The 26,730-nt window shown below is 38.4% G+C and overlaps 1 protein-coding gene across 1 annotated transcript in view; it reads right to left on the bottom strand.

Annotated features, from left to right (window-relative positions):
* The window catches only part of CTNNA3 (catenin alpha 3), a gene marked incomplete at its 3' end in the record, with an annotated part of 502,263 nt that overhangs the window by 144,031 nt on the left and 331,502 nt on the right, over window positions 1–26,730 (bottom strand). The window contains exon 10 of the mRNA XM_080620404.1: window positions 3,506–3,662. Within this exon, the coding sequence (XP_080476530.1) occupies window positions 3,506–3,662 (157 nt within the window). The remainder of the gene's footprint in view (window positions 1–3,505; window positions 3,663–26,730) is intronic.

Here is a 26,730-nt window from a genome sequence, read left to right as displayed (position 1 = left end):
ACACAACATCCCTGTCTCAAAACTGGAGAGGCCTGGATTTTATGGATGGACCACTCAGTGGACAAGGAATTGGCTGGATGGTCACACTCAAGAATTTGTGGACAACAGCTTGATGTGCAAGTGGAGACCAGTGATAAGTGGCATCTCTCAAGGGTCAGTGTTGGGACCAACCCTGTTCAATGTCCTTCTCAGTGACATAGACAGTAGGACTGAGTGCATCCTCAGCAAGTATGCCACCTACACCAAGCTGTGAGGTGAGGTCAACATGCTTCAGGGATGCCATCAGAGGAACCCCGACAGGCTCAAGATGGGACTGTGTAACCCTCATGGAGTTCAGTGAGGCCAAGCACAAGGTCCTACACCTGGGTCAGGGCAATCCCAAGCACAAACACAGACTGGGTGGAGAACGGATTGATAGCAGCCCTGAAGAGAAGGACTTGGGGGTGTTGGTTGATGAGAAGCTCAACATGAGCCAGGAGTCTGCGCTCACAGCCCAGAAAGTCAACCATATGCTGGGCTGCACCAGAAGACTGTGATGAGCAGGTCTCTCATGAGACCCTACCTGAAGTACTGCATCCAGCTCTGGGGCCACCGACACAAGAGGAATGTGGATTTGTTCAAGCATCATGAAGATCAGAAGGCTGGAGCACCTCTCCTCTGAAGACAGGCTGAGAGCTGGGCTTGCTCAGCCTGGAGAAGGCTCCAGGGAGATGTTAGAGCAGCCTTCCAGTACCTAAAGGGATCCTACAAGAAATTTGGAGAGCGACTTCTTACCAGGACATGCAGTGATAGGACAAGGGGAAATGGCTTTAAACTGACAGGGGAGATTTAGACCAAATATAAGGAACAAGTTCTTTACTCTGAGGGTGATGAGACACTAGAACAAGTTGCTCAGAGCAGCTGTGGCTCTCCCATCCCTGGAAGTGTTCAAGGCCAGGTTGGATGGGGCTTTGAGCAACCTGGTCTAGTGGCAGTTATCCCTGCCTGTGGCCAGGGGGGTTGGTACTGAATGATCTTGAAGGTCCCTTCCAAACCATTTTATGATTAATGTAGACTACAAAATACGTATTCCCAACTCTTCAGAAGTTTGGGAACTCTGTTTCTGTCAGATACATTTTGTATCTGGTAGAGAAATCTGACCTATCAATCAGAAATGCATTTTAAAATAAACTTTCAAGTAGGCAATTCTGTTTTATGATTTAGAATTTTGAATCACCAGAATTACTAGGGAAAGCATGTTTACCATATTTATTAAAAAAGTGTACTATGTTTTCCAATGTGATTTTAACACTACAGGACTAATCACTACTCTCACCAATCTGGAAGATGCAGTCAGGGCTGCATCCTCAGCCATTCAACTCAAATGTAAGTATCAGACACTGAAACAACACAGTATCAATTTTGAATGGAGTATGTTATTTAAAAAACGCTCTTCCCCCAAGTATGTTCATCCTGGCATGTGGTGTAGAATACTATTTTCTGTAGAAAAAACAGATTCATTATACATCCATTCCTTTCATCCCAAAGATGAAAAAAACTCAGTATGCATTATTTTTCCTGATTACCAAGGTATTTCTGAAAAAGTCAGATACCATCTTCCATTATACATTTAACTTTTCTATTTAAATAGAGCTACGCATGAATTTTCTACTCCCTCAGAACATAGTAATGGTGCTATAACACTGAGGAGTAGACAAAGAGTGGCTTGCACTATTCCTTGCAAGTAGCCTTAATAATTGCTGCTTTGTACATGAGCTAATAAAAAACCCAAAGTATCTTCTCAAAGCAAGAAAGTTATACCACCACAGGGAAATATCTACTCACAGCACACACTTAAGAACAAGCATGACACTGAAAGTTAAACAAATTAAATTCACATGTGCCAAAAGGTTCTACCAAAGCCTACGGAAGATGCTCTACACATGGTTTAGAGCAAATACATGAATGTTTACATTTTGACCTCATGATAGGCAGGCCTACACATCACTGCTATTCTAGTTACAGTTTCTGCTTTACTTACGGTGAATTATTGTCAATCATTCACTTGTGCTTAATCAAAGAATATAACGTACATCAAAAATCCTGGAGTCTACTATGAAAAGAGCAGCTGTCCAATGACAGATCGCTCACCACCACCCCCCCAGTTATTACTGGAATGTTTAACTTTATTCTTCAAGTCAAGGAAACTTTGAAAAAATATCTGTAATGTGTCATTTAAATGAATCATAGTTGTAAAGTTAGCAAGAAATGTTTAGCTCAGTGAATTTTAAAACTCAGGAGACTTCACAGTAGAAGATAATTCACTTCCACTACAGCCTATCTTACACAGAGAAAATTAACCTCTGGTTATTTTTTTCTACACTAAGAAGCTGAGATATACTTAGGAGAGTAACTCAATACACTTGCACTAGTTACAATAAATTCTTCTACATTCAGACCTAAATCACTTGCTAGATATATGTCCTGGCAGCTGTAAAGCAAGAACAACTTTCATGCTTACAATTTTTATACTGTAATATCCATATTCTGGGGACTCCAGTCCAGCAAATTCTAGTTACCACAGTAAAGGTGGTATTTTTGAAGATATGCAAGTAACCTTTAGAACAATTATATCCAAGCTAAATCTCCCTCTAGACAAGATTCCAACCTCATGTTTAGTAACCAAAGAATAATTTGGGTAAATTAACTTAGTTCTAACTTATTTTTTAATGGTTTCACACTACTGACATTTGTAGAACCATTCATGTTCTAGATTGCTGCATAAACCAAATAATCTTAACAAATGAAATTAAGCGCAAAAGACATGCCCAGATTAAAATGGGCAAAGCAGGACTCACTGGCCATCAGGAAACACAAAAGTTAAACTACATTTAATGATGATGAGACAAAATTTTCTTCCTGTTCAGGTTACAAAAGTCAAAAACATAGAACTGAGATCTTTGAACTGCAAGAAAGAAAACAAATGTTTCCTATCTTTGGCTTAAATGTTGAAGACACTCACTGCTTCAGTAAGTACAATTTACTGCTACCAAAGGTCTCTTCAGTGAGAAGACTGAAAAGTACATTTTGCTTGACAAATATTTGCAACAGTGAAAATTTGGGAAATGCTACAGTGCATTCCATAGTAATTGGAACACAGGATATCGTGAGAATCTCCTTGTTTATGTATATGCACACTGCTACACACTTCCTTTTCTAGAAGGAGACTACTCACAGCTGTAGAGAGGATTTAGAAACTTAATACCCAAATGAACCTTCGAGGATGGATAAATGTACCCACTGTAACATACCCGTTCTGCTTCATGCACCTAGTTTGCTCCAATAACTGCTAGCTGGGTCCACATTGTGCAGAATATAAATATATACTGTGCTTGAACATTTTAAACAGAAGCAACAGCTTCACAAAACCTTACATGATCTAACCTTCCATTGGTTTCCTGTGGAAATGTTACTAAAAGTTTTTAAAGCATATAAAAGAATAATCAGATTCTGAAAATTATCATACCTGATACAGCAAGAAAATCATCAATACTTGTTATATCATCCACAGCTTCAGTAAGGACATGGATGTGATTCTCCCATGTACTCCTATACATCTCCATGTTGTTTTTCACAACTTGACTTTTTGGTCTGGCAGCAAGAGCTAAAGCAGCATTAATAACCTGTACCAAAAATAAAGACAAAATCCAACATCAAAATAATTATGTCTTCAGAAACAAAATCTAATGTTTTACTTAAAACTGCAGAGCAGTATTTCTGTTCTCTAAGCAAAAGCAATGTTCAGTTTTTGTTTCTGTTCTCAGCAGGACTATCAGGCAGATGTTGCTTAGGCCATCTTCCATGAGCTTTTTAACTTACGAAGCTAAAAAGGAATATGATAGCAAAAATCCCAACTTTTATTTTTAGTTGGAGAATTCATACTATTCCAGTTTGCAATATATTAATACAAGGAGGTTTTTACTTCCACAAACTTAAAGCATACACTTACTGGTATGACATACATCAGTTTTAAATTTAAACTCTTTTAGGAACTGTTGCCACAGAGCTTATTATGGAGTATCTTCACTGACAGAGGTATTATCAACCTCTCATAATGATAGAGGTAAGTTTTGGCAGGACAACAGGTATCTTTTTTAGGATCAGTGGCATGGGACATAACACATACTACATTTATATAAAAGCCATAGACTGATATTTCTATACCAGTTAGGCCTAAAAATAGTAACTAAGTTCACATGAAGAGGGTAGATCCCATCTCTCCCTGGAAAGACTAATTAAAGACAGAAATATTGGATCCTAAAGTGATTACTTCTCTAGATACCTCTTCAATCAATTAATTAGCTAGAGGATTTTCTTCCTAATATGGCTTTTTGTTGATGTTTTATCTGTAAATGTTATTTAAATTAATCTAATACATAATCCAGGCAGAAATGAACATTAGCCTTATAATAATCTTTTTTTCCCCTTCCCAATGTTGCTTACTTATCAAGAGTAAAATTGTTTTAAGACAAAAAACACCATGTGAAGCAAAAAATGAGAAGATTAAAACCAAAATGCCACACTAATCCCCAGTGCTGACAGTATATGTTCCTGAAATGTTCTGGTACATCATGCCACTCTAACCAAGTCATATTTCTAACTCTAAGCCCACCTGATGTCTCTTCTACAATAATATCAATCCTCTTGACTCTGTTCCAGCTCATAAGCTAAATCTGTAATCAGTTCGGTTTGTATTTTTATGTATCACATGAACTTATACAGCGGGTGAAATTTAAATAATGACGAACTTACTAATGACTCTCCTCTCTAAATCAAGGAACGTGTATCATTAGTCTTTCACAAAGAACACTGCTAGGATTGAGTCTTTTTACTAACACTTTTGATAAAGAAGAAAAGATCATGTGCTTATTACTTTACCAGCCATCTGGAAAAGACAGAGTATGCAACTACACTGAAGGAAAGGGTAAGATTTCTTCACAAGTGATTTTTAAATAAAATACAAGTCTGTCCTGTAAATAAAAACACAAAAGGATCTTACTCTCCAGCAATAAAACCAAAAAAAACCTCAATAGGTAGAAGAAATTTAGAATTGGAATCAAGTGGACAGGTAGCAACAAAAATGCATGTGCGTTTATAGTGCGTCAGTCAAATGCAAGTCCACTATGCCAAGTGGTAGAGAACAAAAAAACTACTGTCACAGAAACCAACAGTCTGAGAAGCAAAACCAGAATTCCTGAAAAAAAACCCCAAACATGAAGCAAGTGTTTTGCTCTACTGCTGTACTGTTAAAGTTTTTAGGTGGAATATTGCTATGCATTTTGGGGCACCATGCTTCTAGAAAGACAAGGAATTTCTTTTCCACTGATGACAGAACCACATCAGTATCATCATTATAGATTAAGAAACATAAAAACATGAGAAGACTGAAAAAACTGAAACCAGTCTAGAGAAAGAGAGAACCTAAAGAGAGAGCAGCTGCAGAGATTAAATGAATTAACTACTCTATATGCATTATGAAAAGCAAAGAAGCTGTAAACTGAGAAAAAGAATAAAAGCTACAAACATTACCAGCAAAAAAACCAAAAAACAAACAAAAAAAACCCCACAACAAAAAACCAACCAAAAAAAAGAAAATCAATGAAAAAGCGAATTCATTTTTGCAGGCAAAAAGCTCTCCATTTACCTGAAATTATCTAACACATGAAAACAGTAATTTGCTTAAGATCAAAATATCAAGCACATTAAATGCTGAACTGAGGAAGATGACATTATTAATTTGTCATCAGCTCCATAAAATAGTGCTAACATGCAATATTACATCAACATATCAGGATGATGTACAACATATTTTTGTAAAACAAGAATGGAATTATCATAAAGAAGTTACTTGATTTTAAATAATGATATAATATGCTTAAACCCTGTTTAAATTTTGTCTAAATTTAACCAATCAGGAGCCCGAACATCTCAGAATTACTACTGAACTAGTAGCAATCTCCACTGCAAAACCTTCTTATTCTGACAAAACATCTGCAAAGTTATGCAGAAAACCACAGAATGCACTGAATAAAGCAGACGTGGTCATTCTCCCCATTTTCTAGATTACTAATACCCAAATTATTTCATTCATTAGACTTTCAGCTTTTCGACAATAAATTCTGCCTTCATATATACAGCACAGAACCACGCAGCTACCTTAAAGAATGTGCTACCAGACTACCTGTATTTGAAAAAGAATTTAAAATTTTAGTAAAGAACCAAAGTAAAGAATCATGTTAATTCTGATTAAAAGCAGAAAGTATATGCTATAGGAAAAAAACTGCTGAGCAGATGAGCAATTAACAGTTTGAAATTCTTGTGTCCGATCAGTGTTTAAAAAAAAAAAAAAAAAAAGCTACAAAATTTTTACAAAATAGAAAAATAAAATACAAATCAAAAGCACCTCAAAATCCACCACCACCTGCTACGGTTTCAGCAGTTTTTTTGAAAGTTCAGTTCAGCTCACCAGCCACATAGCATGGACATAAGTAAACGCTCATTTAAAAGAAGTCTGATTTCATGCAGTATCCTTAAAACTAAGCCACTGACTTTTAAAACAGTTAATGTTACAAGCAGGTGATAGAATACTGCTCTAACCAGGGCCTATTAAGGACTTGGAAATTACTATTCTTTTTCCTTTCTGATTATAATTTTGTTTGTGCCATACACAGAGTTTTCTTCATAGTTTTCAGACATCCTTTCAAAAAAGCCCCTTCCTTGTGTTATACAAGTTTATTTTGTCCATACTCCAGATCTACAAAATCTGTAGCAAAAGCATTTATCAGCTGTATCAACTGGCAGCAGATCTGTCTTAATGGTGATTATTAATTAATTAAATAAATAATAAATAAATAATTAATATTAATATAATAATTATAATATAATAATATAATACATTATATTATATTAAATATAATTTTATAATTAATTTTTTAATAAATTAATTATTAATTATAAAATATCTATAAATTTTTATAATTATAAATAATATTAAATATAATATCATAATCATAATATAATTATAATATATTTAATATTAATATAATAAATAATTAAATTATTAATTAATTAATTTAAAAATTTAATAAGAAATTAATTCTACCACTAAAAGCAGGCAAACAATTTGTGTCTCATGTTAAAACCACTATCTCAGTGTAAAAACCACTATCCCAGTGCTCTCCCCGCCCCCTTTTTTTTAATGTCAGGAAATATATATGTTTAAGAATCTGAATGTACAAGAGATGCCTTGTATTTTAATTTGTAGATAAAATTCTCTCCTCCAATAAAATGCAGGACAGAATCATAGTAACTTCTAGGGGGATTGAAAGAGCAGCTCTCCCAGATGAATGCTGAGTGCAGCCTGCCAATTTTAGCCTGCTGATTTTAGCACTGTTAAAATCATACACCGTTTGTAACATCTGAAAAATAGTACTAGCATAGCAAAGCTGACACAGATGAAAATGTTCATCATTTATACTTTATCAAAATGTAGAAATTACAAAATGAGTCACCAGGGACTTTGAAGCCCTATTCAGACACCAAAGGTGCCTATAACCTAGGCATAGGCAAAGCATCGTAATAAACCTTCTGCCTACATCCCCACACACACTACTTATTTGCAGCACCACCTTGGAAACATAGGGTCTTTTCCTGCATACATTTATTTATGGTTGGATAGCCGATTGCTTCTGGCTTCTCAAATAAGTCAACAGACTACTCAAGCAGCTGAAAGCTTGTATTTCCATTCATATACATTGCTCCTACTGAAGGCTCTCTGCGAGTACAGACTGTAGTGGGGTTTTTTTGGGGTTTTGGTGTTTTTTTTGTGAAGAGTTAAAGCAGGGAATTTAAGAGCATATTGGGGTACCTTTTTATAAAGATAAGTGTACAGCAAATTCCACAGTTGCACTACAAACCTCACAGTTCAGGTAAACATTACCAGTAAGTTGTTAATACTCCTTCTCTATTGCTTGGGCATATCGTTAGGAGCTAAATTTATAGTTTTCAAATACCTCTTTGCAATTCTGAGCGAAAGTTAGCTGAGGACAGCATTTTTTATTATTACTTGCATTCATGTTCATCTGCATCTCCAGCAGATGAATTTTGAACAAAATTAAGTGGGCAGATCCATCAAAATGATACGCTAAGAGCAGAGCCAAATTCAGTCATTTTTTTCTCAACTATGCCAGAGAAATTTTCTTTGAAGAAAAGAAGGGTCTATTCTGCTCACTCTAGGATACATGGTTTACCAACCGAATCAAAATAGGAACATGCACAGCTTTGAAAATAAATATTCTCAAACCATTTTATTCCTCTGGGAGATTAGTAATACCTTAAAAGTCTACATGTAATTATAACTAAGTATAACTGCGTACAATTTGAAATGATGGGGGAAGAGAGTAAATTTAAGCCTCCTCTCATTTATAACTGAATTCTAATTTTTCTGTAACCAGCCTTTCAATTATCTACACACTTCTATGCCACTGATAATTCTTTTAATCAGGTCTCTACAGAAGGTTGCTACAAAGGTGAATGTGACACAGTTCATTTGGTGAACTCAAAACCAAAAGTTGATAGTCATCACTGTATTGTCCTTAAGAATTATATTACCCTAAAAAAAAAGGCTTCTGACACTGAATTTACATCTCTGGTTGTTTCATATTCTGTGCCTTATTTTCTTTTCTACACTGGCCATGCTATGCCAACTTTACTCACACTGAGCAGTAAGGGTTTATAATGGCTAATATTTAAAACAGATTAGCATGAAAAGCACACACATGGACAACTTTACTCTTCAGACTCAACTGCTGAGTGATTGACAACTTCATACTAGCCTTTATAATGATGACATGCTTCATTTACTGTGCATGGTGTTCATCTCTAAGGCATAGGCATGGATAACTATGTAGAAAAATAAGATCTATCTATCCGATAGTATGCATATGGAAAATGGATTGCACTCAAATGTAGCTCAGCACAGCTATCACGGACTCAGCCAAAAGGGTCTTTCAGACATACATACCACAAGTGTAGCTCTTGTGCAGAGAATACAAAAAATTAGCTCCAGACACTATTACAGAAATGTAAAAAACATGCTCATGAGGTGAAGTCCAAAAAGGGACTCTACTTGTTGCCTTCTCTAGTCTCACCACGTTGGCAAGCACAACAGTCTGTAAAGTTGGTGTTCCTGAGTAACTGCTAATGTTCACAGAAGATGTAAAAGGCCACAAAGTTCTCTTAATTTATGTGCAGAGCTACATGATTGAGAACCATGGCCCCAAACATTAAACTAACTCATGTTTCTTAGTATTACAACTGTACATCTATCTTACATACATTAACATAATCTCTTATAAGAAAGAATTCGTTTGTGCCTTAATATTAGAGGATAATTAAACGTAGTTGTAAAATGGTACATTTACTGCCATCCTGCTCCCTGAAATACAGTAATAGGTCCACACTTTCTCCAGAGCAAATCCTCCCAGAAATTTCATGTTCTGGCTGGGGTAAAAAGTTTTGAGCTGAATGTAGGCTGGAATTCCTCTGGAGTCAAAAGTATAGAAATGGTTTCCAATCAGTTCTTCCTGTGTATAGGACAGCAGCCCTACATTCATGTAAATAGATAGAAACTGAGTTCAGCATCTGACTTGACTGTAAAGTTTTATTACTTGAAGATGGAACTCAGTAGCTCTGTATTTTTATACCTAAGAAAAGTATAATGGGATGGTCATATTCAAGGTGAACAGTACATCAAATATGCTGTTTGATTCTGTTACTTACAGAAATCAGAATGTATGTCAAATGCAAAATCAAAACTATTTTCTGCATCTTGTATTAATTCCAATTCATTTATGTAATGCGAACAGTTTCTAAGCATACCTCACAAGATTCATCGAGGCATGCACACGAGTAACACAACAAAATAACACAGAAAACTCTTTTTTGAGCTTCTAGAGGGTCCTTTCTTCCAAGCTATTACTGAACTAATTATCTCATTCTACTTCACAATAGGAATTACAGTACGGATGGGACAGTATAAGTATGTTCAGTCATGTTCAACTACTTTTTATCTAAGAGAACCTAAGGTGCTTTTTCCATCTCAAAAATGATAGTTAACAGAAAAAATGTGAACAGTTATCAACAGATAATGCAACAACATTTCCTGACACAAGGGTTACTACTAAAGAAACCACAAAAACATGTTGGCAGTCTGTCTTTTTGTTCTTATAAACAGAAAATTCTGCAGAACCTTATTTCTGTCTATCTGTGCCTTTTATTTCTCTTAAAAAACACAGCAGGGGAGCTTAAATATCCATACATCCCCAAGCTCTGTAAGAAGGCATATGTATGTACTACTAATGCAAAAAACAACTCTGCAAGTGAAAAAAAACCACTCTAATAACAAGGCTCAGGGATACATGACACTGTTGCTTAGGTATCTGCCATAAAAGCCATCAAAATAACAAAGATCTGAAATCCCTTAAAAATTTAAAAACTTTGAAAGCTGAGTATCTTGTATACAAAGTATGTCAGTCGATATAATTAAATAAAATTGAGGCCATGTTGATAACACAGCTCTAGACATCGGACAAATTTTACCCAAGGAATAAGTGCATTCCAAGAGCAAATAAATTACTTGCTATATTTATTAATAAAATCAACTTTAATTGCTTAGTAAATTAAAAAGGTGAAATCTACCCTCACTGAAAATCTGATCCAAAGTTAGGGAACATTGTTCAATCATCAGATCAGAAGCAACACATCAGTAACAAAGCAAGATTGTACTTTCACAAGAAACTTGTCTTCTGAAAACAGGAAAAGTTCCATCTACAGCAGAGCACTTGCTCTCTCATACCATTCTGAAAGACTTCTATCTCAGCAGCATTATCAAGTACTGACAGTTGTGAGCAGTTAGGTGTACGGCTGTTATGACAGGACAAGTACATCACTGTAAGTGTTTACATTATATTCAGAAAAACTAAGACACCTATCGCTCCAGGCAGAGATTCAAAAATTCCAGCAAGACATAATGATGCAATCATAAGAACACAGCAATTCTTAAAATACTAAATGTAACTGTTAAGATACTTAGGACAAATTACGATCTAACATTATTTTTCAACGTCCTATTTGCAATCTCTTTCCCCTTTGGCAAAACTGGCATTTAAATAACTTTATGTTCTGTTTCTTTCTTCTTTCCAATCATTTAAAGCTGGAAGAAGGGATTGGCACTGAAGGTACTTGGTCTGATAGTGACATAGTTGACTATGTTTGGTAGTAAGTTTTAGAGGTGAAAACCAAATAGTTAACTTGAGAAAAGATCACTGACCAAAGTTGGTACATATTAATCCACTGTTCAAATATAGCAAAGGCCTTCTTGAATATCAACCATTAAATGCATATTTACATTGTTATTACAAGCCAATGGTCAAGGATCTTGAAAATAAATAAGGAGCACACAGGGAAAGCAACCCCTCAAGAACAAACAGAATTGTGGGGCTGGGGTTAAGCCAACAGTACAATGAACATTATTAATCTGACACTCCAGGGTAAAAATTAAATACAATCCTGCATAGCTTTATCTTCTGATGTTTGGGCATCAGTTGCTGGTGAGACACAGAAATATATTTTTATTACACTGCGATAAAGTTTTTGAATTTCATTAAAAGTTTGTGTAACCTAACTCAAAAGCATACCTCCCAACATAGCCTAGCGTTGCTGAGAGGCATGGTGCACTCGAAGAAGACAACAAAACGAAAACCAAACAAAACCACCACCAAAAACCAAACCAAACCAAACCAAACAAAAAACCTCACCTCTACTAAATCAAAAACCACACAAAACCAGCTCTCTAAAGCTCTACCCTACCCTCAGCCATAACTATGCCTTGGTTTAATATAGGGACTACATGCACATTTCTGAATGCATCTGAAAACCTTTTACAGGAAAGCCACACAAAGTTATCTTCAACACTTCAGGGACTGAACAGAGGTAAGGCTTTGACAAGGTCATGCACTTTTTTAGGTCATGCTTTGCAAAGAAAGATTGGTCCAGACTTAAGGTTTCTTCCAACCTGGCATTCTATGATTCAGAGATATAATAGAAATATTCCAAGACAAGAAAGTTAAAATAAAGCTTAAAAATAAAAACATACATTCACATTATTTTAGTTTTAAATTTCACAAAAGTGTAGAAGAACTGAAAATGCACTAAAGTATTCAGCATTCACACATTTGGTGGATAGTTTATTTTTTTGAGACAGAGCACAAAATAGACTGAACACTTAAAAACTCATTTTTAAATCCATCTGACAGAACCTTCTTTCCAGAACTAATTCACTTGACCTGAAAAGTGAAGCAGACAGCAGATCACGAAATAAACTAGGTTTTTTTTTGCAGGTCGGATTGCAGGTGCTTGATTCACATGAAATTACCAGTTTCAGTTCTTAAGTAGTTTCTATATTTTAAAATGCTGAAACTAAAGTAATGATAATAAATATTTCTGTTATGCTTTATTGAATACAATGTCTGTAAATGACCAGGGAACATTTTGGACATGATAGTCAAAGGTCTGGGGGGTGGATCACACAAATCTCTTAGCTTTATTTCAAGGATGAAAAGTATACTTTTCCACTAGACACACTATTCCTTAAACCATATTTTTTTAATTAGATACACAAGCAGTATCCAATATCTTATTTAGGATCAAGAAAATCATAAATATTGGTCAATTATCATAGAATCATAGAATCATAGAATAGTTAGGGTTGGAAAGGACCTTAAGATCATCTAGTTCCAACCCCCCTGCCATGGGCAGGGACACCCCACACTAAACCATGCCACCCAAGGCCTCATCCAACCTGGCCTTGAACACTGCCAGGGATGGAGCATTCACAACCTCCCTGGGCAACCCATTCCAGTGCCTTACCACCCTCTCAGTAAAGAATTTCTTCCTTAGATCCAGTCTAAACTTCCCCTGTTTCAGTTTGAACCCATTACCCCTTGTCCTGTCACTACAGTCCCTGATGAAGAGTCCATCCCCAGCATCCTTGTAGGCCCCCTTCAGATACTGGAAGGCTGCTATGAGGTCTCCACGCAGCCTTCTCTTCTCCAGGCTGAACAGCCCCAACTTTCTCAGCCTGTCTCCATACGGGAGGTGCTCCAGTCCCCTGATCATCCTCGTGGCCCTCCTCTGGACTTGTTCCAACACTTCCATGTCCTTTTTATGTTGAGGACACCAGAACTGTACACAATACTCCAAGTGAGGTCTCATGAGAGCAGAGTAGAGGGGCAGGATCACCTCCTTCGACCTGCTGGTCACGCTCCTCTTGATGCAGAACAGGATACAGTTGGCTTTCTGGGCTGCGAGCACACACTGCTGGCTTCTGTTCATTTTCTCATCGACCAACACCCCCAAGTCCTTCTCTGCAGGGCTGCTCTGAATCTCTTCTCTGCCCAACCTGTAGCTGTGCCTGGGATTGCTCCGACGCAGGGGTAGGACCTTGCACTTGGCATGGTTAACTTCATCAGGTTGGCATCAGCCCACCTCACAAGTGTGTCTAGGTCCCTCTGGATGGCATCCCTTCCCTCCGGCGTATCAACCAAACCACCCAGCTTGGTGTCATTGACAAACTTGCTGAGGGCGCACTCAATCCCGCTGTCCATGTCACTGACAAAGATGTTGAACAAGACCGGTCCCAACACCGATCCCTGAGGGACACCACTCGTTACCGGTCTCCAGCCGGACATCAAGCCATTGACTACAACTCTTTGCGTGCGGCCATCCAGCCAGTTCTTTATCCACCGAGTGGTCCACCCATCAAATTGATGTCTCTCCAATTTAGAGACAAGGATGTCATGCGGGACAGTGTCAAACGCTTTGCACAAGTCCAGGTAGATGACATCAACTGCTCTGCCCCTGTCCATCAGTTTCGTAGCCCCATCATAGAAGGCCACCAAATTGGTCAGGCAGGATTTCCCCTTAGTGAAGCCATGCTGGCTGTCACCAACAACCTCCTTGTTTTTCATGTCCCTTAGCATGTCTGCCAGGAGAATCTGCTCCAAGAGTTTGCCAGGCACAGAGCGGAGACTGACTGGTCTGTAATTCCCCGGGTCATCCGTTTTTCCCTTCTCTAAAAATGGGGGTTATATTTCCCTTTTTCCAGTCGTCGGGAACTTCACCTGACTGCCATGATCTTTCAAATATGATGGACAGTGGCTTAGCAATTTCATTCGCCAGCCCCTTCAGGACCCATGGATGGATTTCATCAGGTCCCATGGACTTGTGTACGTTCAGGTTTTTAAGATGGTCTCGAACCAGATCCTCTCCTACAGTGGGCCTAGGGTCTTCATTCTCACAGTCCCTGCGTCCGCCTTCCAAGACTTGGGTGCTGCGGTCAGAGCCTTTGCCAGTGAAAACCGAGGCAAAGAAGTCATTAAGAACCTCAGCCTTCTCCAAATCCTGGGTAGCCAGTTCTCCCGATATCTTCCGAAGGGGGCCTACGTTGTCCCTAGTCTGTCTTTTACTCGCTACGTACCTATAGAATCCCTTCCTGTTATCCTTAACATCCCTAGACAAGTTCAATTCTAACTGGGTCTTAGCCTTCCTAACCTGGTCCCTAGCTTCCCAGACAACATCCCTGTATTCTTCCTAGGCTGCCTGTCCCCACTTCCACCTTCTATAAGCCTCTTTTTTCCTTCACATTTTCCTGAGCAGCTCCTTATCCATCCAAGGAGGTCTCCTGGCCCTCCTGCTGCACTTCCTTCTAGTTGGGATGCAACACTCCTGAGCTTGGAGGAGGTGATCCTTGAATAACAACCAGCAGTCTTGGGCCCCCCTGCCCTCTAGGGCTGTATCCCATGGAGCCTTACTAAGCAGCTTCCTGAAGAGGCCAAAGTCTGCTCTCTTGAAGGCCAGGGCAGTGAGCTTGCTGCACGCTCTTCTCACTGTCCCAAGGATCTCGAATTCGACCATCTCGTGGCCTCTGCAACCAAGGCTGCCCTGGAGCATCACATTTCAACCAGCCCTTCCCTGTTGGTGAGCACGAGGTCAAGCATGGCACCTCTCCTTGTCGGCTCCTCTATTACTTGCAGAAGGAACTTGTCTTCCACACTATCGAGGAACCTCCTGGATTGCTTGTGCCGGGCCGTACCTTCACTCCAACAGATGTCTGGGTGGTTGAAGTCCCCCATGAGAACAAGGGCCTGTGAGCGTGAGGCTGTTCCTATCTGCCTATAGAGCACTTCATCCACAGATTCCTCTTGATCAGGCGGTCTGTAACAGATCCCCACAGTCATGTCCCCCATAGCTGTTCTCCCTGTAACCCTGACCCACAAGCTCTCTGTCGACTGCCCACCCGTCCCCAGACAGAGTTCCATACTCTCCAGCCTATCCCTAACATAAATAGCAACTCCCCCTCCCCGCCTGCCAGGCCTGTCTTTTCTAAAGAGCCTGTAACCTTCCATTCCAACATTCCAGTCGTAGGAGCCATCCCACCGTGTTTCTGTGATGCCTACTATATCATACTCCCATAGTTGTGCACACATCTCTAATTCCTCTTGTTTGTTCCCCATTCTATGGGTGTTTGTATAGAGGCATCTGAGCCGAGCTCCAAATGTAGCTGGCTCATTGGCTGGAGCGGCTGGAATACCTCTGCATCACTCTGAGCATTTATTGTAGGTGCTGGCAACTGACTGGGTGTGATGGGATGAAAAAATGCCCCCCTCTCCCAACACATCTAGTTTAAAGAAACCTTGACCAGCCTGGCAAGCCTCCTACCAAAACCACTCTTCCTCTTCTTTGTCAGATCAGCTCCACCAGCCCACAGTCAGCTCCACCAGCCCCCAATACTCCAAGTGAGGTCTCACAAGAGCAGAGTAGAGAGGCAGGGTCACCTCCTTCAACTTGCCGGTCATGCTCCTTTTGATGCAGCCCAGGATACAGCTGGCTTTCTGGACTGCAAGCACACACTGACAGCTCATGTTCAATTTCTCATTGACCAAACCCTTCTGCAGCCAGCCAAACAACCAAACTAAAAAAATAAAAGAATTTAAAAAGGGTGCAAAGTGAAAACAATATGTTGACAATATCTTAGCGGGTATGCATGACATTAAGGTAAGCTAAGTATTTCCAAATTTCCTCTAAGCTTTCATTGTCTGTTGTATGTTTCACATACACAGAAAGTGCAAAAACTAACATAAAATCCTTGTTACCTTCCAGATAGCAAGGATAATTCTGGGCAGATAATGAGAAAATCAAAAAAAGAAAATCTTTTCTCCTCTCAGGAAGGAATCTTTATTCTGATGTTATTATTAAGAATCATTTCTGAAGCTCAAGTAAAGAAACTCATAAACATGAAATTAGGTTCCACCATATCATTCACATTATCATCCTGTAAAAAGGAACACGACATTGCCTAAATTGTATGCCACCCACCATCAAATGACTACGTCCCCCCCAGGCTCTTGTTGTTGGTACTATTTTTCTAATGACTTCAGTCTTTTAATATATTTCCCACAGACAGAAACGCCAGCAGAATATTGATTTAAAATAGTATCTAGAAATAGGCAAGCTATTGCCTCCAACAGAAAGATGTACCATTAAGGAAATGAAAAATGGGGTGATTTTTGAAGTGTCTCTAATTATTTATACATGCCATGGCACAGGTAAAATTAATGTTGGAAGGATGCAGTGTGTTATCCAGAAAAAAATTCCTTTTGAGAACATTTTTTCCTTCCCAGAAAACTATGCACAGATGAGTAATAATTCTGCCTTAAAGATACAGATCAAGCATCAACAGCAACAGTCTGCATTTTTCAAGAACTTCATCAATGCTACAGTAGACCATAAAGTTAGTGTGACTGCAGTTATTAATTTAAAATTAATTTTGCATTTTCCCTGAAAAAGTTGAAAGGTGACTGAAGTGATATACTGAGAAATACACATACCTTGTATCTATTTGACGCATAAACATAAACATGAGTTCACATCTAGCTAGCAAGTCATGTAACACAGCAAGTTCCAAAGAAATCAAAAAGAAAACTTTGCTTGGAATTATTCTGTTTAAAAGAGTAGTGACAGCTTTAGGATGGTAAACTTAAATTTTTTCTAACTCAGCACAGCAAATTAGTATCAACAATAATGTACAATCATCTAAGAGACAAAGGAATAGAACCAACTGGTGCTATACTTGCTTTTTCTATTCCTTACAAAGCTGCTCTTAATGATACATTTCCTAACGACTTTTAAATTTGGAATTTAGCAAAGCATAAAGTCAAATTGCCAGAAATACTTTGCATTTACTATTCTGCAAATGTAACACAGAAAATCCAGTTGCAGACCACATTACCTCTCTTTGTCTTTTTTAATGACATTTTAACGTTTCCAGAAGAAATCATGAAAACAAGAAAGGTAGCCATCTGCTTCCTTGAATCTGAAGCTACTTCACTAGAAACCATTTAAAAAATCAATTTAAAAACTTGGAAGCTCAGAGATATGAATTGGACAAAGTTTCTAACATTCAACTTCTTCATGCTTCCATCAGAAGTGTGCTAGAATTTCCTGTCTACATCATCAGCTGCCTCCATGGTGCTGAAGCACCCATGAGGATCCCCATCGCACTTAGAATCAGAGACTCATAGAATAGTTAGGGTTGGAAAGGACCTTAAGATCATCTAGTTCCAATCTCCCTGCCATGGTCAGGGACACCTCCCACTAAACCATGTCACCCAAGGCTATGTCCAACCTGGCCTTGAACGCCACCAGGGATGGAGCATTCACAATTTTCTTGGGTAACCCATTCCAGTGCCTCACCACCCTTACAGTAAAGAACTTCTTCCTTATATCCAATCTAAACTTCCCCTGTTAAGTTTTAACCCGTTACCCCTTGTCCTAGTTGGAAAAACATCTCAAAATTGGTAAAAAGCTGACAGTAGTGATATCCTCAATGCCAGAGAACAAAGTCAAGTCAGATGGAACCATGTATCAATGATTTTAGCTTCTTGCTTCAACAAGAGGAACGTGCTCTCTTGTCAACCTATGCTTGCTATATCTCTCTATTAGTGCCTGCTATAACTATTTACGTTCTCAGCTCTTCATTGCTGTTCACCCCTTTCTTTTCAAACCATGCAAAACTACATCTCTAAACAGTAGTATTATTTTGCCATCCTGTACTACTCTAAGCTTTCCTACTGTATGACTACTCTCCTCCCCAGACTCAGTAGGTTGGGGGTTTTTTTTAATCACAACAAGCCTCTAATAATAAAGTTTTATTGCTTTTCTTTCCTTCCCTGGCATTCCGTTGCAGGACTGTCACCAAAAAAATGTGGCATCTCAGGGAAACTTATAAATTCAGAAAAAAGGAAGAAGTCAAAGAGGTAAAAAAGAAACACCTTTCCAGGAAGAACACTTTGAAGTTTTAAGGGCACAGTGAAAGATAAATTGTTTATAAAACATTAGTAGCATTTTTGTGCGGTACAAATCTACAGCTAATGCCCTCCAACAACTTTAAGATACTCAATCATTCTCATGTCTTATGCCCACTAACTGCAGGTGGGGCAGGTGAAAGAGAATAAAACAGAACAGTTTCTATATTGTTACATAAGTTGATACTTTGGGTTGGTATTTTTATTTAATATTAGAAACTGAAAATTAGTTGAGCATTCTAACATAACAGATGTTGAAAGATGAAAGTTAAGACTAAAATCCTCAAAGCATTTAGTAGTTATTCTCTCTCTGATTACTATCATAAAACTGCCAAGCGCCACAGCCAAAATGAGACTTCCAGGAGAATCCAAGTCACACTTTAGGGTTTTTTTTTTCCCCCCTTCAGAGTGTTTACTGGAGAAGTACAAGCCAAAGCAAAAATCTAGCTAAATCCATTTGTGTAAGAGCATAAAGCGTTAGGCCTTCCAAAACATTTTGGTGGCCCACAGCTTTAGGATTCCATAATACTGAACCAGCTAAAAATGCCACAGGCTTTACCATCTTTTTAAACCAACATTTTAAACCAAACTTCATTTTCACAAACCAAGAAAGGTAACATCCTGTGGGGAGTGAAGGCGATTAAGATTTGCATGAAAAAGAGTTTGGGAATGAGCTCTGAGGTCTTGGTGCTTGACAAGCCCTGGAGCAATGAGTTGGAACATTGAAAGACAGGGAAGGTAAAAGAGCAAGCCTTGGGAGGATGGGCCAGGATGTAGATGTGGCAGGAATCTCAGTTGTAGGCCAGAGGATGTGGGGGTTGTGCGAGGGTCTGCAACATTGCGATTGGTCTATTTACCTGGACAGTTTCACAGTGGCCAATGAGATTGAACGTTCTATGTATGTGCCTGTTGGGAAAGTAGTAAACAAAGGGATAAAAAGTGCTTGGTGGTAATAAACGAGGATTTGAGTCTCTCCATCAACTTTAGTCCGTGTCATGAAATGCCACAACATCCTACAACTACTAGGTCAGTAAATTACTATAGAGGATATGGAAAAGGTTTTCTTCTATCATTTTCAACCCTTGGGAGATAGCCAGACTGGAAATTGGAGCACAGCTAGTTACACACATGTTCCTTTTTTGATGAGTGCCTGTCACATTAAGACTGCAGTGTTCTGATGATACAAAGGATCATCCATCCAAATAAGATCACTATTATTATTATTATTATACTTCTGAACTAGACTATCAACCTCTTCCATGCAATGTCTCCTAGAAGCCAGTAACAACAGCTGTCTACTAATACTAAAACCAAATATTAACTTCCAGCACCAAAGATGTGCCACTATCAGCTCAATCTGGCACTGCCAGTGGCCTGCTCCAACTTCACCCTCCTTTTCCCTCACTCCTTCCCTTGACCCAGTAAGGATTGTTCATACACCCATGTAACAGACAACATCAAGCAACTGGCTTTAATCACAGAATGGTTTGGGTTGGAAGGATTTTAAAATATTATCTTGTTCCTGCCTCCCTGCCATGGGAAGGAATAACTTCCACTAGAGCAGGTTGCTCAAAGCCCCATCCAGCCTGGTCTTGAACGCTTCCAGGGATGGGATGGCCACAGCTTCTCTGAGCAACCTGTTCCAGTGCCTCACCACCCTCACACTAAAGAATTTCTTCCTTATATCTAATTTAAATCTACCCTCTTTCAGTCTAAAGCAATTCCCCTTTGTCACTACATGCCTTTGTAAAAAGTTCCTCTCCAGCTTTCATTTCTTGAACAAAAACTGACCTTCTTACTTGTTTCCCAGGTTAATTCTCAGCTGCATCAGTATTCTGATTGAGATTGCTGAATAGCTGTTAAGATTGCTATTGTTAGTCACAAGGAGGAAGGCAGAAATAATAGACTGAAAGTAGAGAGGGAGATCAAGTCTCTAGCAGCACTGATGATGTATACCAGATTAAACTGGTTGAAGAACAAAGATGTAAGAGAAAGAATTAAACATAGGATTGCTCCAGCAGACTACCACAGCTATCAAGGTTAATGACAATTTCTTCATGAACTTCAGCAGCACTGTGTGTGGACTTAGCCAACATGGTGAAAACCTACATGGAAAATGTATCACTTCACCAAAGTATCTTTCCTGTAGTTTCAAAAATATTACTATTAAGGCATGATACGCACTTTCAATTAATCTCTCAATTGAAAGGTTGAGGATGGTACTTCAGAAGATGTCTGATACTGCTAGAGATACTAACATCTGTTTTCCCTCTTTTAAAGCAAATGGTAGAGAACTCACTGGTTTACCATGTCCTTGCAAAAGACTACTGTATTTGAAGAAAATGGTATTAAGACAGATAAAAGGAGATGCCACACAGATGATTCAACCAAGAAGATGAAACAATGAAACAACTGGTTATTAAAATGATATTGGTCAAGAGTTTTTCCAAGACTAATACGAAACTTCTTCAGTGTCTCCTTCCATTTAATGTACCAGAGCAAATAACAAAATTATTGATTTTCCCTCATGAAAAAACAAATACATAGGAAACACAAAATGTGCTTCAAAAATCCACTGGATCATAATATATAATTAAACTCCAATACCTGAAAAATGTAACACATCAAAAGATGCTGCCCACTTATTAGATATCAAGCCTCATTTTTGTGAATGAGAATATTCAGGTTTGTTCAATACAGTACCTACTTTCTAGAAAATAACACAGAAGCAAATAATATCTGTCTATCTGTATCAGCTAAACAATTTCAGTGTAAATCAAAATATAGCTCAAAGGAAAGACTAAACTCCCTGTTCATTTTTATAAAGGAAACATGCACTGATAAATGTTTAATTTTGAGTATAAGATTTTGTAGGACATTCACATTTAAAGCTTGAGCAAAACTTACAGGAAGCATAAGAAAATTATGATCATAGTTTTAACAAAAAAATAAAATAAAATGCAGAGAACATGCAAGCTGTGCTTGGAAATTAGAGCTTTTCAGCTGAATATTCATATGCATGGGGCACACTGATGTAACTGTTAACCTGCCGAAGGTTTTCATGTTATTTTGCACCAGGTTATAGGTGTAATCAATGTACTTTGGAAAAGGATGGATTACAATTGGCTTGTGGATTGGAGATGCCTTTTCTGGATCACTTCTACAGCCACATATAAAAACACACTATACAAAGAACATCTCAGTTCCTCAGCTCATGGTTCCATGCTATTTCTGAATTTACTGATAAACACAAACCATTTTATATGATCCTAAAAACACACAGCAGGCTTAATAGTGTCTGCTAGATAGATAGGAAAGAAAGCACCACAACAGTGCTGAAATTACTACAACTGAAAGAAAGGAAGGCTGCAGAGGCTAGTTTTTTGCAAGGGGTCTTGGTGGGTTTTGCCATTCTCCTCATTGCAGGTACACACGCCAATAGAGAAGCAGATCTGTAACACCCAAAACAACAGTCAATTCCAGACAGCCATTCTGGCACGGAACATGAGGTGAATTACGCTGGACAAACCAAATACAAAATGTTAAAGACAGCTGTCAGATCAGTATTTGAATGACCTCAAAACATAAAGTGTAGAAATATATTCCCACTGATCAGCTTAGCATCTTGCTTATCCAAATACCGGTCCACGTTACTTGAACTACCACACTGACTTATTTCAAACCCACACAGCCAAAAATTCAGCTTCTGTATTTAGTGGCAGCAATATTAAAAATAACTACCAGCATACTAAGTTCCAAGCAGCAAGAAAAGATGGCACTGCAAATTAGAGTTGTATCTTCCACAAATGTGACAAGTGTTATGCTCTTTTCAGTCATTTTACTATTATTTTTAATTATTGTAGGAGGGCGCGAATAACAAATATAAAAATAGAAACCAAAACTCCATTTTGGGAATCAGCCATTTTGTTAAGAATTTACAGCCAGTTTTGTAGCATGGTATTACTGAATGGTGTTAAATTATATAATCCAAGTAATTATTTAAAAGATGACAGATAAAAAAATGTAATTTCTAGGCAAGCTTATTTGGATTGTGGGAGTGCTGAAAACTGCACCGAGATAGGATGCTTACCAGAAGCTTTTGCATACATTCAACATTCTTAGTCAAAGAATTTTGTGGGAAAGGTGAGAGCACCCATTTAAAAAGCAACAATTCTGTGTTCTATGTAATTTCTGTATTAAATTCTATATTGAAAAAATGACATCTTAGCAAAACAAACCTAGCAAAGCCAGACATCCAAAACAGGTCCTAATGCACTGCAAACCAAAATAATAATCAGCCTGATTTAGAGCAGAATACTAACAAGGCTGTTTTCAGGAAAGAAGCAAGCAGAAGTATGACCAGAACATCTATGTTTTGTTCCCAGGACTTTTTCAAGTGAGGGAGGATGAGTCTATACATATATTTTTATATTCTGAAATTTAAACAGAAGCACTGGAAGTTTCTGAGACATCCTTAAAGAGTGGGAACACACCAAAACCCCTTGTGTCCTTTCTAAACCTCTCACAAAGACAGATAGGAGTCTTATAAAGCCCTCATGTAGTTCTGTAGGAGTTCATGAGTGAAATCACGATTTTGATTGCCCTGCATTGAGAACAATGAAACTATGAAGCAGTTTCTTACATTTTGATCAGTGAATTTAGTAGCCTAAATAGAAAATGGACTCTTCTAACAGAACATGTATGAAGAATAGCAAATTATGGGGTCCAATGAAGTCAGTCCATGTGTCCCTACTAACTGAAGTTGGAGTGAAACAGCAAACGGTTTTTTCTAGAGGCAGCTCAGTTTCATAAGCACAGAATATCTTTTTTTTTTTTGTTTAATCATGTATTTCAATATTTGTAACATAATTATCTCATTTAAAAATTTGACAGAAATCTGGTGTGAAGTATTCCCAGAAGTTTTTGCAAGATCTCAAAACTAAGTCTGCTGTCATGTGTCATCACTACAAGTTGCCAGTCTAACCTCAACCGCTCTGCTTTTCTCACTGCCTTTTAACTATTTACAGAATTATAAATTTCGTTAGATCCTGATTACATTTTTGTTATTTTCTTGCAGCTTTTTCCTACTAGAAGCATTATAGGAATAGGGCTAACAAACTTATGCCTCCATTTCCAAATACACCAATTTAACTTCTTGCAGCACAGTATTTCGCTAATGCGTAAGAGGAACTGTAGGTGCAGATGTACAAGGTAAACAAGCGTAGGAGGAAAAGAGCCCTAAATTAATTACAGAAGATATTTTAACTTAAGGAGAAACAGGATAAAGAAGAAATCACACACACTTAGATATCCATTTGCTGAATATTACAAACTCAGTAAATCAATATGAGCAGATAAGAGTAAAGTCTGTGACACAAAGATTGCTGACAATGAACATTTTATTCTTTGGCAGGAAAAAGTTCTGAACAAGCAGCACAGGGCAAAAATGCTACCATAGGTACCAAACCTCGCCTACAACTGGGCATGCCACTGCAGAACAATCTTATGAGCAGAGACATCAAGATAGAGACACCAAGAGAACTAACACATCCATTACAACTACAAAACAAATAAAACTATATCAAATCTCAAATACTGTTTCCAAACTAAGATACTCCACATAAACCAGTGAAGACATGTTAGAAGCATGTAATTTGCTTTAAAAATAACATCTTCCTGTTCATACTTTTCCTCAATAACTAGTCACCATGAAAAAAACACTTGCCTCTACAGATGTTACACCAGCATGTGAGAAAACATAGAACCATATGTTCCATGGTTCTTAGAAGAAATGTGCCCTTAAATAGAGTGCAAAAGACCAAGAAGAAGCCAGCTTCCATCTAAGCAACAGTAAGTAGTTCACTACAAATTCTACGATATTTGCCCACAGAAGCTGTAGATGCCCCATCCCTGGAAGTGTTCAAGACCAGGTTGGATGGGACTTTGATCATCCTGATCTAGTGGAAGGTTTCCCTGCCCATGGCAGCAGGGTTGTAACTACATGATCTTTAAGGTCCCTCACAACGTACTTGGATGCCCAAGAGCTGCGTAGCTGATGCTCTGTCATTAAAGGTTCACTCACCTCCCCTACTTCCGAATGGTTTCTTCAGAATGGTGTAGGGCTATGGCTGGCAAAAAATAGTTTAAATTATGAACTCTTACAGGCAACAGGTAACTGGGCAGGGAAATGTCTGAACTCTCAAGCTCTAGCCTGGTACTAGCCAATTGCAACTGGTATGTGTCGGTTTTAAATTCTGTTAACATCTCAACTAAACAAAGATGACATCCTGAATCATACAACTAATAAAGAGATATAAAACCACAGCCACCAAGTAGGAGGTGGATCACACTTCATGCTTCTGCACACACACTTAAGACTGGGAAAAATCAAAGAGTTATGGGGCCCAAAAAAGAGGCTGATGAAAATCCTGGCTAGATAAACAGTCCTAGAAGTAAGGACAGACCCTTGAAGTCAGGAAACCATGTGGTGACAGATACTGGGAGACCAAGGGACCTTGGACAGCACGACTTAAGACAGTTTACTGCAAGCAGATGTAAAAGACAAAACCATCATAACTTTCCACCCAACTTTCCAGGACTAGCAGCAAATTCCCTGCTCAGAAGAAAAGTCGAGACCCAGTGAAAATAATGCTGTGTGGAAAATCAAGAAGTGAGCATGTGGTATCATCAAGCAGGGTGAAATATGATCTCCCCAATTCTTAAATAAACGCTAGTATCTAGAACTACTACGGCCTGTAACTCTGTCTTGCTTGTGAAGACACTTTTGGCCTACCACAAGGTGCTCACTTTTCATCATATGTACTCAGTAAATGTTGTGTAATGAGCACTACTTTTTAGCCAATAGCTCCAATAGCCTTAATACAAAGATAAGACTCAGGCTGACAGCATTCTCAGAACCAGTATCATCATCTGAGCATGTACACTTCACATAAGAAGTGACAGCAAATTTACTTGGTTCAGTGTGCCTTTCATACCCATTGAATCAATGTCTTGCACATAATACATTCTGCATCAACAATAGCTAGCTGTAAAGAAGGGTGTTTATGTCTTTGCAAAATTCCTCCAGTAGCTCAGGAACTAGTTCTGAAATATGCTGCAACATCTGCGTTAGGTGCAAGCTAGGAAGAGAAATGAGATGACAGCTTCATATACATTTAACAAGATGAACACTTTTTTTAAGGCTATTCCCCCCATCTCCATTTTTATTTTTTAAACACAAAGAACAACTCAACGTCTAATGTATTTCCTATTATACAGAAACCATCTATCTGCACAGCCATTAGATGAGAAGGAAATTTATCTATCTCACAATAGTTCAGAGAAAAACAGAAGTGACCAAACGTACTAAGATATAAGGTTCTAGTTATACCAGTGTGCACCTTTTCTTTTTTTAAACAGCTGGTAAAAATATTGCATGAGATTGAATGATTTTATAAAAATTACTTAGCACCAAATAAACATTACATGAACATACATGTGGTTTTCCTGTATTTTGCTTCCTTGCATGATGCATCAGAACTAATCACCCTGTGCCATTTCGGTAACTAGTAGAAAGCTCTAGTAGCAATCTCTAGCAAGACCTGATCTCCAAAGCCCTAGAATTTGCTTTTTCAGGTATAGCTTTTACAAAACAAGCCTAAACCTCCTGCTCCTTAAAATTCTCCAAGGATCTTTATGCTAATAAAAAGGCTCTAGCCAGAGCCCTGTGACATGCTGAAACTATTTCCAACTGCTGCCTTGAGACTAGCCACTTCTGATCTCCACTTTGAAATATCAGTTCCAGCTTTAGGCTCAAGGTCATTCTTCCCCTCAAAAATACCAGCTCAGGATCTGCTTGTATTGACGTTCTTGGCACTCCCTGGCTGTCATTCATTCATGGAGGAAAATGCTATTACCTTCCATTATGTGCATGAGAGCCCCTCCACTACATGTGTTTCTGACAAACACAAGTTTCAGAGAGAACAAGTACACTGTCACTCACCTCAGCTGCTGTTCAGTCTTGCTTTTCTGCTCTCTTCCAACACCATATCCTTATCCCAGGTTCAGTCACGTCTGAGGCCTTCAACTACATCGAGGTTCTAATCAATGGCTTCCTTCTCACCGATTCCCTCTTTCAGAGCTTATTGCATAAGGCATCCTTATTCCTCAAGTTTATCCCTCAGCAGAGCTCCCCAACCCAGTAAAACCAGAGGCCTACCCTTAAGGGAGGTAAGGAAAGACAACCCAGTACTAACACAGAAGTCAGGTC

This window comes from Psittacula echo (genome assembly GCF_963264785.1).
Source record: "Psittacula echo genome assembly, chromosome: 6".
Taxonomy (NCBI): domain Eukaryota; kingdom Metazoa; phylum Chordata; class Aves; order Psittaciformes; family Psittacidae; genus Psittacula; species Psittacula echo.
This window is presented reverse-complemented; position numbering and strand designations above follow the sequence as displayed.